The sequence below is a fragment of the Pavona decussata genome, unplaced genomic scaffold, assembly GCF_977016875.1.
Source record: "Pavona decussata unplaced genomic scaffold, jaPavDecu1.1 SCAFFOLD_109, whole genome shotgun sequence".
NCBI classification, from domain to species: Eukaryota; Metazoa; Cnidaria; class Anthozoa; order Scleractinia; family Agariciidae; genus Pavona; species Pavona decussata.
This window is the reverse complement of record NW_028145523.1, coordinates 468,951-481,740: the sequence shown is the minus strand read 5'-3', so window position 1 is coordinate 481,740 and position 12,790 is coordinate 468,951. Positions and strand designations below refer to the sequence as shown.

Sequence of the window (12,790 nt, the reverse complement as noted above, 5' to 3'; positions counted from 1 at the left end):
TAAAGTCTGAATTTAGGTTGTATCGATACGTGCGTACAGCGAGGCAAGAGCAACTTCGTCTTGGTAATGTACTAAGAGATGCGTAATTTGACATTAGATCATAATTAAACGACCACCAGTAGTTTTCATGTCATATCTCGCTAATGACGGCGTTGGAAAACAAGTAACTAAACTACGAACCTGTCATCCAACAAACCGAACAACCAGCGAACAAACCAAGGGTGTCCTAACTAACCGTGAACTAACTATTTAGCTAACTTACTAATCTCACAAACCTAACACACTAACTAGCAAAGTAACCAGCTCACTAAAGATAACTAAGTTATTTAATAACTTTTACGTATGTTAATGTACGCAAATTTGGTAAGGGTTCGTGTTCTCTTTCAACCTTGTATCGCAGGGCAACAACGCTGTGTTTTCATACAGCCTTGAACGAGCAGGCGGTAAGTTTACTGTCACGCCTGCGGGGTACATCTTGGTCAATGACAAGATCGACCGCGAAACCGCTGATGTGCACTCTTTTCAGGTCAGTGGTTAACATTCAAATTTTGCTTTTTTACTGTGTGCTTGGTCAATTAGCTACAGAACCTTATGCCTTGTTCGAGTATCATATAGTTTTAGTCAAGTGTTATATGAAAGCGCTTCGTCTTACATTCGAAGTCTTTGAACGTATAATGTACACACGGATAAAATGAGGAACGGATACATTCGCAATAATCAGTCAGACAATTGAGCTTTAGCCGTTGTAATTAGAGCAGTAGAGGTGTCTTTTTAGGAGTAGAAAAATTAAAAGTCATTATCCAAGCAAGGACTTGCACGAGTCCTGCTACAAGAGACAAGCTCCCTGTGGTAGTTCACCAGGGAACTTGTTCCCTCGGCTAGTCACAAGACTGTTCCGACGCAAGTTCCTTGAATGCATCCATAAGAGGACTCCGGTATTAAAGAGACAGTCTGATTCACTCTGCGATTGGTTAATTTTTCATTTGGTCGCGGGAAATTGTCCCACATGAAGGTCTGGAAACAAGTTTAGGAGAGGATATCAAGCTGGTCATGCGTGTGAAGTGTTGTGAAAGTTGTTCGAATTTAATGTTAGCTCGTGGTGAGCAACGTCATTTTTATTGGAATGACAAACGAGAGCATGATAGAAACTTGCTCCCTCGATAAAATGTATTTTAAGTCAAGGGAATAAGTCAAAGGAATTTATCCTAAGAGATGTTTACATAGAACTCGGTAATTCACAAAGACGAACTTGTCCCCGGAATAACTTGGCTCGTGAGACAAATTCGTTTGTGTGTGCTCTCCGTAAACAATCTCAGCTTTACTGAGTAGCCCTCCTTACCGAGGGCGCCAAGTGTGAGAATTGCCTATACATACTCTTTTTACTGTGGCAGAAAGTTTCAAGTCAGCTTGCAGTCCACCTCGTTTAGGCGAGGTGCATACGTACGGTAAAAAAGACGTTTAGATCATGCAGGATGAGCTGAGCTATTAAGCTCCAACATCAAAATCTATATTCTCCTTACCCATCTCTATATATTTCTTATGTTTCTAGTTGGGAGAATTTGATTAAAATTAAGACAAGTAGAAATACTGTGAGGAGAAATAAGATACTGGTCACTACTAAGGTTTAAAGGTTGACATGTTCAGGATATTTTCCCGTAAGCAAGATCACGGAGACATTTAACAACAGAAACAAGTAGTCTTATTCAAATGACCGCAAATACGTGCATTATTGCAAAGGTACACAAACTAGACTATGGACCTAAGTTGCATAAGTGACGATTAATAATGAATTTTCACGCAAATCAAACCAAGATGAATTAAACTTGTGATCACGTGATTTTCTTATTTACCCTATATTTAATTTGCAAAGGTGGTTGCCAAGGAGACTTTGACGTCCGAGCAGCGCCAGGCAGTCGCGTCTGTCACGATCAATGTCACGGACCTGAATGACAACAATCCGAAGTTTTCTCAAGCAGTGTACACAAAGACTGTGTTGGAGAACAGACCAGCTCATACGTTTGTAGTGAAGGTAAGAACAATAACTCTTAAATAACTCTTAAGGGAGGCAGCGTGGTCGAGTGGTTAGGGCGCCGGACTTGAAATCCGGAGGTCGCGGGTTCAAGTCCCGTTCTGACCACTACCTGGAGTTGTTTCTCGGTGGCCCCGGGTTCAACTCCTCGGCCTCGTTTGTAAATAGCCAGATGGTCCGCCTACTGCCAGCTGGTATTCTTAACCGTGTTATGTTGTATTTGAAATATTTGTTTCTTCGTGTTTGTTTCATTGTCCCTGAAAAACCCCTTTCGGGGAGAAGATAATTAAGTAATTACTTATTTATTTAACTTTTTAAGCCAGTAATCAGTAATTCATGAGAGAAATCAAAGAAAAACGCTACCGTGAAGGAGGTTGATTTAATAATTATATCAACCATTCGAAACAGTGTTTCATCCAATTTCCAAACACCTCGAAGTTGGTAAATAATAATAATAATAATAATAATAATAATAATAATAATAATAATATAATAATAACTTTATTAATGTGTCAGTCATTCAAGTTTGCTGCAAAAACGCAGTTTGCTAATTGGGGATACTTACCTAACCTATTAGTATGGAGATCTAAATCCTAAAATCATATTAAAATAGTATAAGATGCTATACAAAAAAGAAAACCGGCTGCTCCTCGTTTTTGAACCCACTTCTCGGGGCTGGGAAATCGGATGAAACATTCTTCGTCGTATTTGATATATTACACGAACATCTCTTCCTGAAACAAGACGTCTGGAAGTAGAGAGGGTCTGGTCTAGCCAGACCTTCCTACCTCGTCAATCAATCACTCCAACGTGACCAACTGAGCAATATGTTGCGTCTTTCCTTTGAACATTAGCAAGGTATTTTGCTTCATCTATCGAAGAAAGTTCACTAGACCCTTCTTGGTTCAAGTGATATAGTGTATTTGATGTAGCAAGATTCTCGCTGTATACTTGCGAAAATCGGTTTTGGGCAGACGGAAACGCTAACCTAACCTAACAAAGAATGTATTTGTGGGGACGTGGAAAGAATATTTTTTATGAAATTTTTTGCAGGTTTCTGCCACCGACCCTGACCTTGGACCCAGTGGCGTGGTCCGTTACAGCTTAGTTCCAGACTCTAACGGCCATTACAGGTCCTTTACGATTGATGCTGTCAATGGCACCATCCATACCAATGCAACCTTTGACCGTGAAAAGCTGGGCCTGTATACTATAACTATTCGAGCCACAGACCAGCCAACCAGTGGACAAGAGAGGTAATCATTACGCACAGGACACCCACAAATTGAATTGGCGATAAAAAAATGTCTATGCTTAACACTTTAAATACACAATGAATGAAATACTGTTAAAAGTAATTTCTCTAGTATGCACTAGAACTACTTCAAAGTCTGGAGAAAAACTGAAGAAGTCTGCAGAAGTCTGGAGAAAAACGGCACTCATTAAAGAACTGGAAGTCGTGCTGTTCACGTTCTAAAAACTTATAATATTTATTTATTTATTTATTTATTTATTTATTTATTTAATCATTCGTTCATTTGTTTATTTATTTACTTCTTTACTTTTAGATTTGGGAAGTGTAAAGTTCAAGTCACTGTTGGAGATGAGAATGACAACAGTCCGAAGTTCACCAACTTACCAAACGACACAAGAGTGTCGGAGGGAGCGGCCACCAACACCGCCTTTTTTACTGTCAGAGTACGTAAGCATAGGAATGTGAATAGTTGAAGTTGATTTTAAGAAGGCTACGACTGTCTTATAGAATTGGCCACAGCTAAATCTTCCACCTAAATGGAAAGTGGGAGTGCCCAGAGCTGGCATCTAAAAGTGTTGTGTACAATGCTTTTTCAGAGAGTTGTGTTTGAATTGTAAAACAACCCCACCAACTAACCAAGAAATTGCCGCACAGCACTGATAATACAACTGAGAAATTAGATAATTTATCCGCAGTGCAAGCACAGCATTGCCCTGGTAAGGAGGTGCTGTGGAGGTGAAAAAACATTTTCATTCGCCATCTTGGATTATAACGAAATTGTTTCATGCTAAACACCTCGAACATGAGGAAAATAAACAGTTTTCCCACTTTTTGTTGACTTTTGTTGATCCTTAACTTTCCCAGAATGGTTGTAACGGATAAACGAAATTCAACTCTTGAAATAGTCAAGCCAAAAAATGTACGGGGGAATGGCATCCATCCCATTTGCACAAAGGGTTAACCTGAACAGTATGCTAAGAAAACAAGTTTTTATGCGAAATAGAGAGAGCTTCCAGATCGTTGTTGTTCGACTGAAACGGGGAGCATCTGTTGCATTGGAAACGCCGATTGGGAAACCTGCGCCCTCAGCCTCACTGGTATGAAGGATGAATTTAAATGACACTGCCTTAGCGCTGTTTATTTGTGATTGTTAGGCTGTTGATGCCGACAACGGTGTGAACGCTGCTTTGAGCTACAGTCTGTCCTCAGGAAACACTAATGATGCATTCTCTATAGATACGAACAGGTACAATGGAAAGTAATAAGTAAAACGTTAATTAGAGGTCGTTGTCTATTCAGTAGAGATTAGGGAGCTTAAGGAACGACGACGACGACGACGGCAACGACAACACCGCAAAACAATAGGTTTAATGAGCAAAAACAATCACTCTGCACGTGCGTTTTACATTTGTGGAGAACGTGAACGTAGGACGGTGAATTTTTCATTTTCTTGTATGCCACTCCTAACAATTTGGTTCCTGGATAGTTCGCCATTTTTGTAAAAATTTAGCGAGGTGAAATAATCGAGAAGTAGCACAAATGAAATAAAGATATATTTTCAGGTGAAGTTTTCATTGCCGTCGCTGTCGTCGCTGCTCTCCCTAATGACATGAAATAACCAAATTCAAAGTCTTAAGGAGAACGTGGGCACAAGATGGTGAATTTTTCTCTCTCTCTTTGAACTTGAACGCCATTGCTACTAATGTTCCAGGATAATTCGTTCACATTATGCAAGTTGAACGGGCTGGAATAATCACAAAGTAGATCAGGTTATATGAATAGCCGATTTTATTCTAAATGACGTTTTCGTTGACGTTGCCGTCGTGCTTTCGCAAGGTCCCTTATGACTCAAGGGCGGGCTCAGATTTTTGCCATACCAATTGTTAAGTCAAAAGGCATAGAGACAGCGGTTTTGATATTCAAGGTTAAATATGAAAGTTCATGAACTGCTGTTCGGGATGTAATATTTCTAATTTATTTAACATATCTCTAATTTACTTTGTCCTTAGAGGTGTTATCTCAACCGCAAGAAAGCTGGACCGGGAAACTAGTGCCCAGTTTTCTCTTCAAATCACGGCCACAGACGGTGGAGGAAAGGTTAGTAATGAGTGATTGAGGCTGCATCATGAAAGTATGATCATCATCGCCACCAATTAGCAGATAACAGAGGAAATACATGATCATGAAGAAATGTGTCCCAATACTTGTCCCTGACACATGTTCAATCCTCTAGTCGACTCAACCCGCCTTTAGTATCCAGAACGTGTCTCATCCGTTCATATTCGTTTGAATTGAAGGAATAGTTCGTGATCATTCCTTTCTTGTTTTGAACCTTTCTTGGTCTCCTTTGGGATTACCTTTCGTACGTAGCCCATGGACCAAACTCTCAAGATCGGACCTCGTTTGCGCTCAAATCGTGCGCTTGTACGCATAATAACGATGGAAGGAAGATACAAAAACTACTAATTGAAGAACAACGCCTTCTGCTCGACCTTTTGACTTTTAATTGTAGGGCCCTGGAACACAATGACACTGTTCCTGTGCCAAGTCTCCTCTTCTGTACCTCAGATTTCCGTAAAAAGGCTTGACCCCTTGTTCAACAACAAGGGAGCTTTTCCCTGGCACAATTCCTCAGCACTAGTCCCTCCGTGCATTTATCATTATTATTGATATTAGTTCCTTATTCCCCATGGGAAATAGGGCCAGAGACGAGTTCTCGCAACGCTTCCGTTTTGGTAATCACATTTGTTTTACAGTATGAGGGGACTGGCCTCATTACCAACCCACAACCTTGGGGGAAAGGGTTTCAATATGGGGGTGTCTCTTCCGTGCATGCCTACCTTGGAAAAGGAATCTACCATGGTTTTTTCGAGTAGAATGTGGGATAAATATTTAATTAGTTTACCGACCTGACACGGATGTCGGATGAAGAGTCAAGGGCCATAATTTTACCAATTCGAATTTTGATTTTGCTTGTATCTTATTATTGATAGGCGACAACAGGAAGTCTACTCGTGCGTATTACTGATATCAACGACAACACACCCGTATTTACTGAGCCCACGGGTTATAACTTCGCTGTGAACGAAGGAAAAGCCGGTCTGACTGTTGGAGTGGTCACGGTGAGTCACCGTTCTGTTTCTAGTTTAACCTTATTGCGAACACTACAGAAAGGATCAAAAAAGTGGGATGATAGATTCAATTTAGAAGCATTCAATAGCTAGGCAATCAGATGCAGGATGAATTAACTGAAACCGTAATAGCGGTCATCCAAGTGGATTCTGTGTTCATCCTGTGATTCAATCTCCTGTTCCATTGGTCGTGGTACAGTTAAAATACATCACTGCAAGAGGCTCACTTGGTTAAAGGCACCCAAAGTGCTAGGCCCGGTTCAGACGCCATACTTCACATAAGTCGAATCGAATTTAATGAATTAAGTTCATGGGAAGTACAGCGACTGAATCAATTCAGAGCGGCTGATCTAATTTGGAGCGGCTCAGCTGTTTTTCCTGCCCGGCCCAGCCGAGTATAACGGCTGTGGACAGGCTTTGATTCAGACGCCGTACTTCACAAGAGTCGAATCAAATTCATAAAATGATCCAAATCCTAAAGTTTCTTTAGTCATGTATGCCTCTGTGAATTAAGTTCGGCGTCTGAATCAATTCAGCCGAGGTTATTTTATTTAGGTCGATCTAAATTCGAATTCGATTCTTCCCATATGAAGTGCGGCGTCTGAACCGGGCCTTAAAGTTTTCGGATTCACACATGCGTAGTCATTTGTGCTGTAGTGAAGTGAATTATTCCCTCTTTACCGTCGTTGGTTTTCACCCACAGTAAAGTGCGTACGCTTTACGTTATAACCTCATATCATTTTGACAGGCAGTTGATGAGGACGATGGTACAAATGCAGAGATCACTTACAGCCTCAAGTCAGTAGAAGACTACATGAAGTAAGTGATGGTCATGTTGGTTGACTGATATCATAACGACTGGGACACAGTGCCTTACTATACTACTAACGTATCTCCGTGAGGTAAATAAGGTGACCCAACTGGGCCCAAGATTGCGCTGGTCAAAAACAGTGGAATATCCCAACTGATAACCATGAATATGATCTTTCATTTTATTGACAGATTTGCCATCGATGCTTCATCTGGTGAAATAAAGACAGCTGTCGCACTGGACCGTGAAACCGCTGACCAACACAACATCCGAGTTCTTTCTAGAGATAAAGGATCGCCAATTCACCAGGCTGAGGTTCAGGTTGTGGTAAACGTCTCTGACATCAATGATCACAGGCCTGCATTCCGCCAGCGGCATTACTTTGTACAGGTGAAGGAACAGCAGCCTGCGCACGTCATCTTAAATCTAACGGTAGGAAGAATCAATCGTTTGTTTGATTCTGCTTGTAAACGTATGGAGCGAGCAATTGTGGCGACAAAAAGGAGACCAAACGATTTTCCTATGGTCAACTGTCGTATGACGCAATTATATTAAGAGGCTGATGTTCAATTCAATCGTGCAGCAGTGAGCCTCCTAAGCCCCAACCCCTCCCCCCCCCCCCCCCTCAATCCTACCTCCTGAAAACATATTCTCATTATCTCTTATGTGTATTAATGGTTACCAACTAAGTGTCATTTCTCTTTCGTCGTCAGTCTAACCATCGTGTGACATAGGTGTGAATCGCGACGTTTTGACCGCTAAATTGCTGGTCGCCGGTTATCAGGCGATGGTGTTGACTGGCTGTGTAACAATACTGATAAGTAGCACGTTGGCGCATTTCGATCCTCGCTTTGGAAGATAAGTACTTGGAGGATTTCCATTTCAAATTAACAATTCCCTTTTTTTCTTTCAGGCCACCGATGCAGACATTGGCGTTAATGCTGCGTTTTTCTTTTCCATCCTATCTGGGAATTCTGACAACATTTTCACTATAGACTCCGTCAGGGGTGCTCTATCTACTACAGCGCCTTTGGATCGAGAGAAAAAAGCTTCTTACATACTATTGGTCCGTGTGTCTGATCTCCATGGTAACCAAAGTTATGGGGTAGTGTTTGACGACAGCACTGTGGTTGAGGTGATTGTTGAGGTGAGCCGTTCTCTTCGGGTCGACATGTTTCATTTGCGTTTGTATTGTTTATTTGCCTCATGATATTTAACAATTATCCATCGAGGATAAGAGGATTAGTGGCGGATATTTACCGATCCGCAAAGTGGGAAATACTGGCAACTACCCACCAATAGTCACCGATACAGAGGTGAATAATTGCTTTAGTATGTTCCAAACCAGTGAAGGCTATGCCTAACAAGTCACTTTATTTGTGGCAAATAAGCGAAAAACTCGCGTACTTGGAGGTGAACAGCAAATATGATCCAGCGTTCGAGTAGCCAATCAGAGCACGTTAGAAACGTTTTCCATTGGTTTTGTATACAACCATGGGGTTCTATTTAGCTTTTTCTGAATAAGTTACATGTTTCTTTGTCTTTTTGTTTTTCGTTTATGATTGGACAATAAGAACGAAGAAGCTAAAACGTGAACCAAGCCATATCAATAGCCATCTTTACCTTAATACATATGTTATGTTCAGTTTGTATATTTATTTCACTGATTTATAGTGTCCTCAATTAGTACCGTAGTGCTAAATACTTCGACACTTAAATAAAGTCATCAATTTCTTTTATAATAATTTTTTATTTCTAAAATGGCAACACGCTGTCAAGAGACAGAGGCAGCTAACTGAAGAATCGTTTTTGATAACACCAATTCATATTCATAAAAAAACAGATTCGTCTAGCTGGGTTCCAAGAAACATGGGGCAAAACACGTTCTCTTACGGAGACCCATCTCCGAAATTCCTGATAAACTTACGCCGCCCAAAAACTATCCTTTCTGCGCACACTCAATATTCCTCAAAAGAGATTAAGTTTTTATTGCTTTCGAACGCTAATTTTTACAACCTTATCAATGTTATGTAACAAACTGGCCAACTTAACAGAGAAAAAACAGATCAGTAATAGATAAAAAATGGGATGGATTTGAAAAAATCAGAATTCCTAATCGAGTAGTGTTTCCCGACATCGTGCGTGATACCTCTGATTGTTCAAATTTTTTTCACAGGATGCAAATGACAACACTCCGTTGTTTGCCAAATCTGTGTATCCAGTTGAAATATACGAAAACATCACCAGTGGTAGCGTGATATTACAGTTGTCTGCACAAGATCAGGATCTCGGCGTAAACACGGGCCTGCGTTATTATATTGTCAGTGGCAACACCCTTAAGAGGTTCTTTATTGATTCCTACAGCGGTGTGCTGTACGTAAAGAGTCCCATTGACAGAGACCCACCAAGAAACGAGAATGCCTTCTTATTAACGGTATAACTTGGTTTTAGTATTTAGACTTCGTAAACTGTTATTTCTTTCGTAAATGAAAATCCAAAAATAAAGAAGATTTCTCTAAATCAATAATTAGAAAAAATTCAGAAACCCCTGCCACATTTTAGAGAGATTTAGCATCGCGTATACGTGAAACTAGAATAGCAGAAATGACCACGTGACCACGATATTCCCGCCATTTTTCGCGTTTGAAGGTTGCCGGTTGTCGTTTCTTCGTGAAAACAGGCTATTTCGCGTTTGCCGTCTACGTGAGAACTATGTAAGTATTTCTTCCTCTTTTTCTTATGCATATAAGTACTTAATTGTTGAAAAGAAGTACCTCAATAATTTTTCCGGCAAGTCATACTCGGGCAAGTTAAGTTTCATGTTTAAAAATCCTTCATAACTCACTCCTTACCGCACTCACCACAGTGAGTCGCAAAACAGCTTCATCGAAACTCGCAAAATTAGACAAGTAAGCGAAGCTAAAGTCAAAAGGTTCACGCTATTTTACGTGAAGAAGAGACCTCATAGTCTCTTGACGTGAAACGTGAAACGGCAAGGTGACGTTTGCCGTTTCACGTAAACGCGATGCTAAATCTCTCTTTTGTTTAAAAGTCACAAAATTAATTCTTGGATATTTGTTTCACAACAACTTCGAAACAATTTTGAGCCATATATCACCTTCACTTCGCTATTGGGGTAAAATGACTAGCTGCACCATCCCGTTACCCTAATTTCGCATTAGTGCTGGCGACTGGCATAACAACTGGACATTTAAACCCAAAAGATGGAGAAGAAAGCTTCAAGAGCGTTTTGCCTTTTATCTCCTCATAGTTCAACGTTCTTTTTTGGAACCGAATTTTGCCTTTTACCCTTAAGGACGTGAGTTGTTTGGAAGCAAAGGAGACACTTCCATCTCACCACATTAATTTTTTTTTTTTTTCAATATGCGTTAGGTCATGGCAAAAGACGAGGGAGAAAGGTCTTTAAACTCTACTACAAAGGTGTGTGTAAAGGCTAAATCATGCGTATCGGTATATCGACCCTATTTAATAGTAGGTTCAATTGTATGGGCCAATTTACACGTTACAAGTCATCGGCCGATTAATTCTCTTTCTGTTGATGGAGCTAGTGGTGAAAATCGGCGTTACTCACAAAATGTGTAGCGCTGCCAAATCGGCCCAATAAATCGATCCGTGTAAATTAGCCTTTGATCGACTCTACTAGCCTTGCAATTTTCTAATGTTTTCTTATGCTTCGTTCTCTACGTAATTTTCTCTTTTCATATTTAACCATCAATAACACGTTTATTTACAGTTGCCCATATTGCAGTTTCCCTATCAAACTTTTTGTCCATTGCAGTTTCTAGAAGTTGCGAATTCTTGATTGAAACATGCTGAGGAAAACGGCCACTTCACAGAGTGAAGTTATACTAACGTAATAAAGCTAAATTTTAGATTTTAAAGTAAAGCTAAATTTTTGTAAGCTAAATAACTTTGTAGTGACTCAAATGTCTAGTGCATGTCACAACTTTATGCTTACACTGACTGGCTTTCGTTTCGATTGACAGGTCAGCATCACTGTGTTTGACGTGAACGACAGTCCTCCTGAGTTTGAATCTGGTACGTCATTTAAGACCAGAATGATTAGACAACTCTATAAGATGAAATCAGTTTCTTCAGTCTCCTGATTAAATTACGTGACCACTTATCTTTGTATGGGGAGCTAGGGCTGCTAAGTTACTTTTGTCAAGTGTACTGAAAATACTTCGTCGTTAGCACCCACCATTTGCATTGCAGTATCAGTCCAACTGTATCGTCACTTTAACAGTGAGTAGACCAACGACCTCAGCCATCACTAGTGCAAGAAAGACGAGATTTAAATCGCTCTCCAAATGTGATATACTTATGGTTGCCAGATCTTAATATTTCTGGAGGTGGAATGTTGGTAAGCTGTTGGTTAGCACGTCGAACTTCGTTGACTGCAGCCAAGGGTTGTTATTATACACGGTATCTCGTTCAATTAAAAATGTTTACGCCACGCCGTCCCTCTATACCCATATGTAAACGTAAAAAGTAAAAACTGTAAATAATATTTGTTTACCCACGGAGCGCCAAAGAGCTCTCCAAGCGCTCGTTCAAAGGTGACCGTGCGTTTCCGGTCGGATTGGGATTTAGAAGTGTTTTTGTCAGTAGAGGAGGGAAAACCGGAGTACCCGGAGAAAAACCCTGGGAGAAGGGGCGAGAACCAACAACAAACTCAACCCAGGGCCACATTGGTGGGAGGCGAGTGTTCTCACTACTGCGCCATCACTGCTCCCTTCCAGACGCACGGGGTTATCATGTGATGGACTAGTGATGGTTAGCATCCTATCCAGTCAGGGGTGTTTGGGGAGATTAATTCTCCTAATCGCCTCATACCACAGAAAAAAGCTCCGACAGTTATGGAGCTCTTTACGCGTTGCTGAACTTAACTATATTTTTTTAAAAATTCCTTTGTTCATTTTCCAAACAATAAAATACCAAATTCAAAATATCTTTTTCCAAACAAGCTTTTAACTTGATTCATGTTTATTTAGTTCAAACGAGAGAAAAAAGATCCAAATCATCAAACCACTCTCATGACACACGCAGCTACTTACATGTTGTCACAACAGCTCGTAGCTCTTGGTAACGCATTCCCCGTTATTTCATCACAGCTGAGTACACCGTGACTGTTCCAGAAGATGCCTCAGTGGGCACTACAATTCTGACACCTGTGAGCAATGACAGAGATGCCTCGAGCAATAGGGAGCTAAGCTTTGCCATTACTAAAGGAAATGACCAGGTAACGTAAAGCATGCAATCAGTTTTCTTATTCTGTGTGACGACCGATGAAGAAAGTTTATGTCGCTTTGAACGGCATCTCACGGTCATCCTCATCTACATCCCTTGATTAACACCATTATTCACCAAACAAACCAATGATCTTAAAACACATCGCTCGATATTTTAATATAATCAACTCTAAGCATAGTAAATTAGAGATTGGTTATGAAACCTTGCCATGACAACAATGGTGCTACAATTTATGTTGGAAGGGCCGCGACCGTGCACAATCCTTTGTTTTAATGTTCGCATCACAGCTG

The 12,790-nt window shown here is 40.5% G+C and overlaps 1 protein-coding gene and 1 long non-coding RNA gene across 2 annotated transcripts in view; both read left to right on the top strand.

The window, feature by feature from the left end:
- The first annotated feature begins 399 nt into the window (after nucleotides 1–399).
- LOC146470902 (uncharacterized) lies at nucleotides 400–3,160 on the top strand. The gene is made up of 3 exons (XR_014866931.1): nucleotides 400–526; nucleotides 1,871–2,029; nucleotides 3,083–3,160. It is a non-coding gene; the product is annotated as an uncharacterized LOC146470902 (long non-coding RNA).
- Nucleotides 3,161–3,362: 202 nt separating this feature from the next.
- LOC146470901 (protocadherin Fat 4-like) overlaps nucleotides 3,363–12,790 on the top strand; it is a 76,149-nt gene continuing 66,721 nt past the window's right edge. Inside the window, exons 1-12 of the mRNA XM_085121480.1 lie at nucleotides 3,363–3,499; nucleotides 3,598–3,727; nucleotides 4,439–4,530; nucleotides 5,294–5,381; nucleotides 6,278–6,406; nucleotides 7,164–7,234; nucleotides 7,418–7,658; nucleotides 8,140–8,373; nucleotides 9,403–9,660; nucleotides 10,620–10,667; nucleotides 11,234–11,285; nucleotides 12,362–12,489. Coding sequence (XP_084977606.1) covers nucleotides 3,363–3,499; nucleotides 3,598–3,727; nucleotides 4,439–4,530; nucleotides 5,294–5,381; nucleotides 6,278–6,406; nucleotides 7,164–7,234; nucleotides 7,418–7,658; nucleotides 8,140–8,373; nucleotides 9,403–9,660; nucleotides 10,620–10,667; nucleotides 11,234–11,285; nucleotides 12,362–12,489 — 1,608 coding nt within the window. The remainder of the gene's footprint in view (nucleotides 3,500–3,597; nucleotides 3,728–4,438; nucleotides 4,531–5,293; nucleotides 5,382–6,277; nucleotides 6,407–7,163; nucleotides 7,235–7,417; nucleotides 7,659–8,139; nucleotides 8,374–9,402; nucleotides 9,661–10,619; nucleotides 10,668–11,233; nucleotides 11,286–12,361; nucleotides 12,490–12,790) is intronic.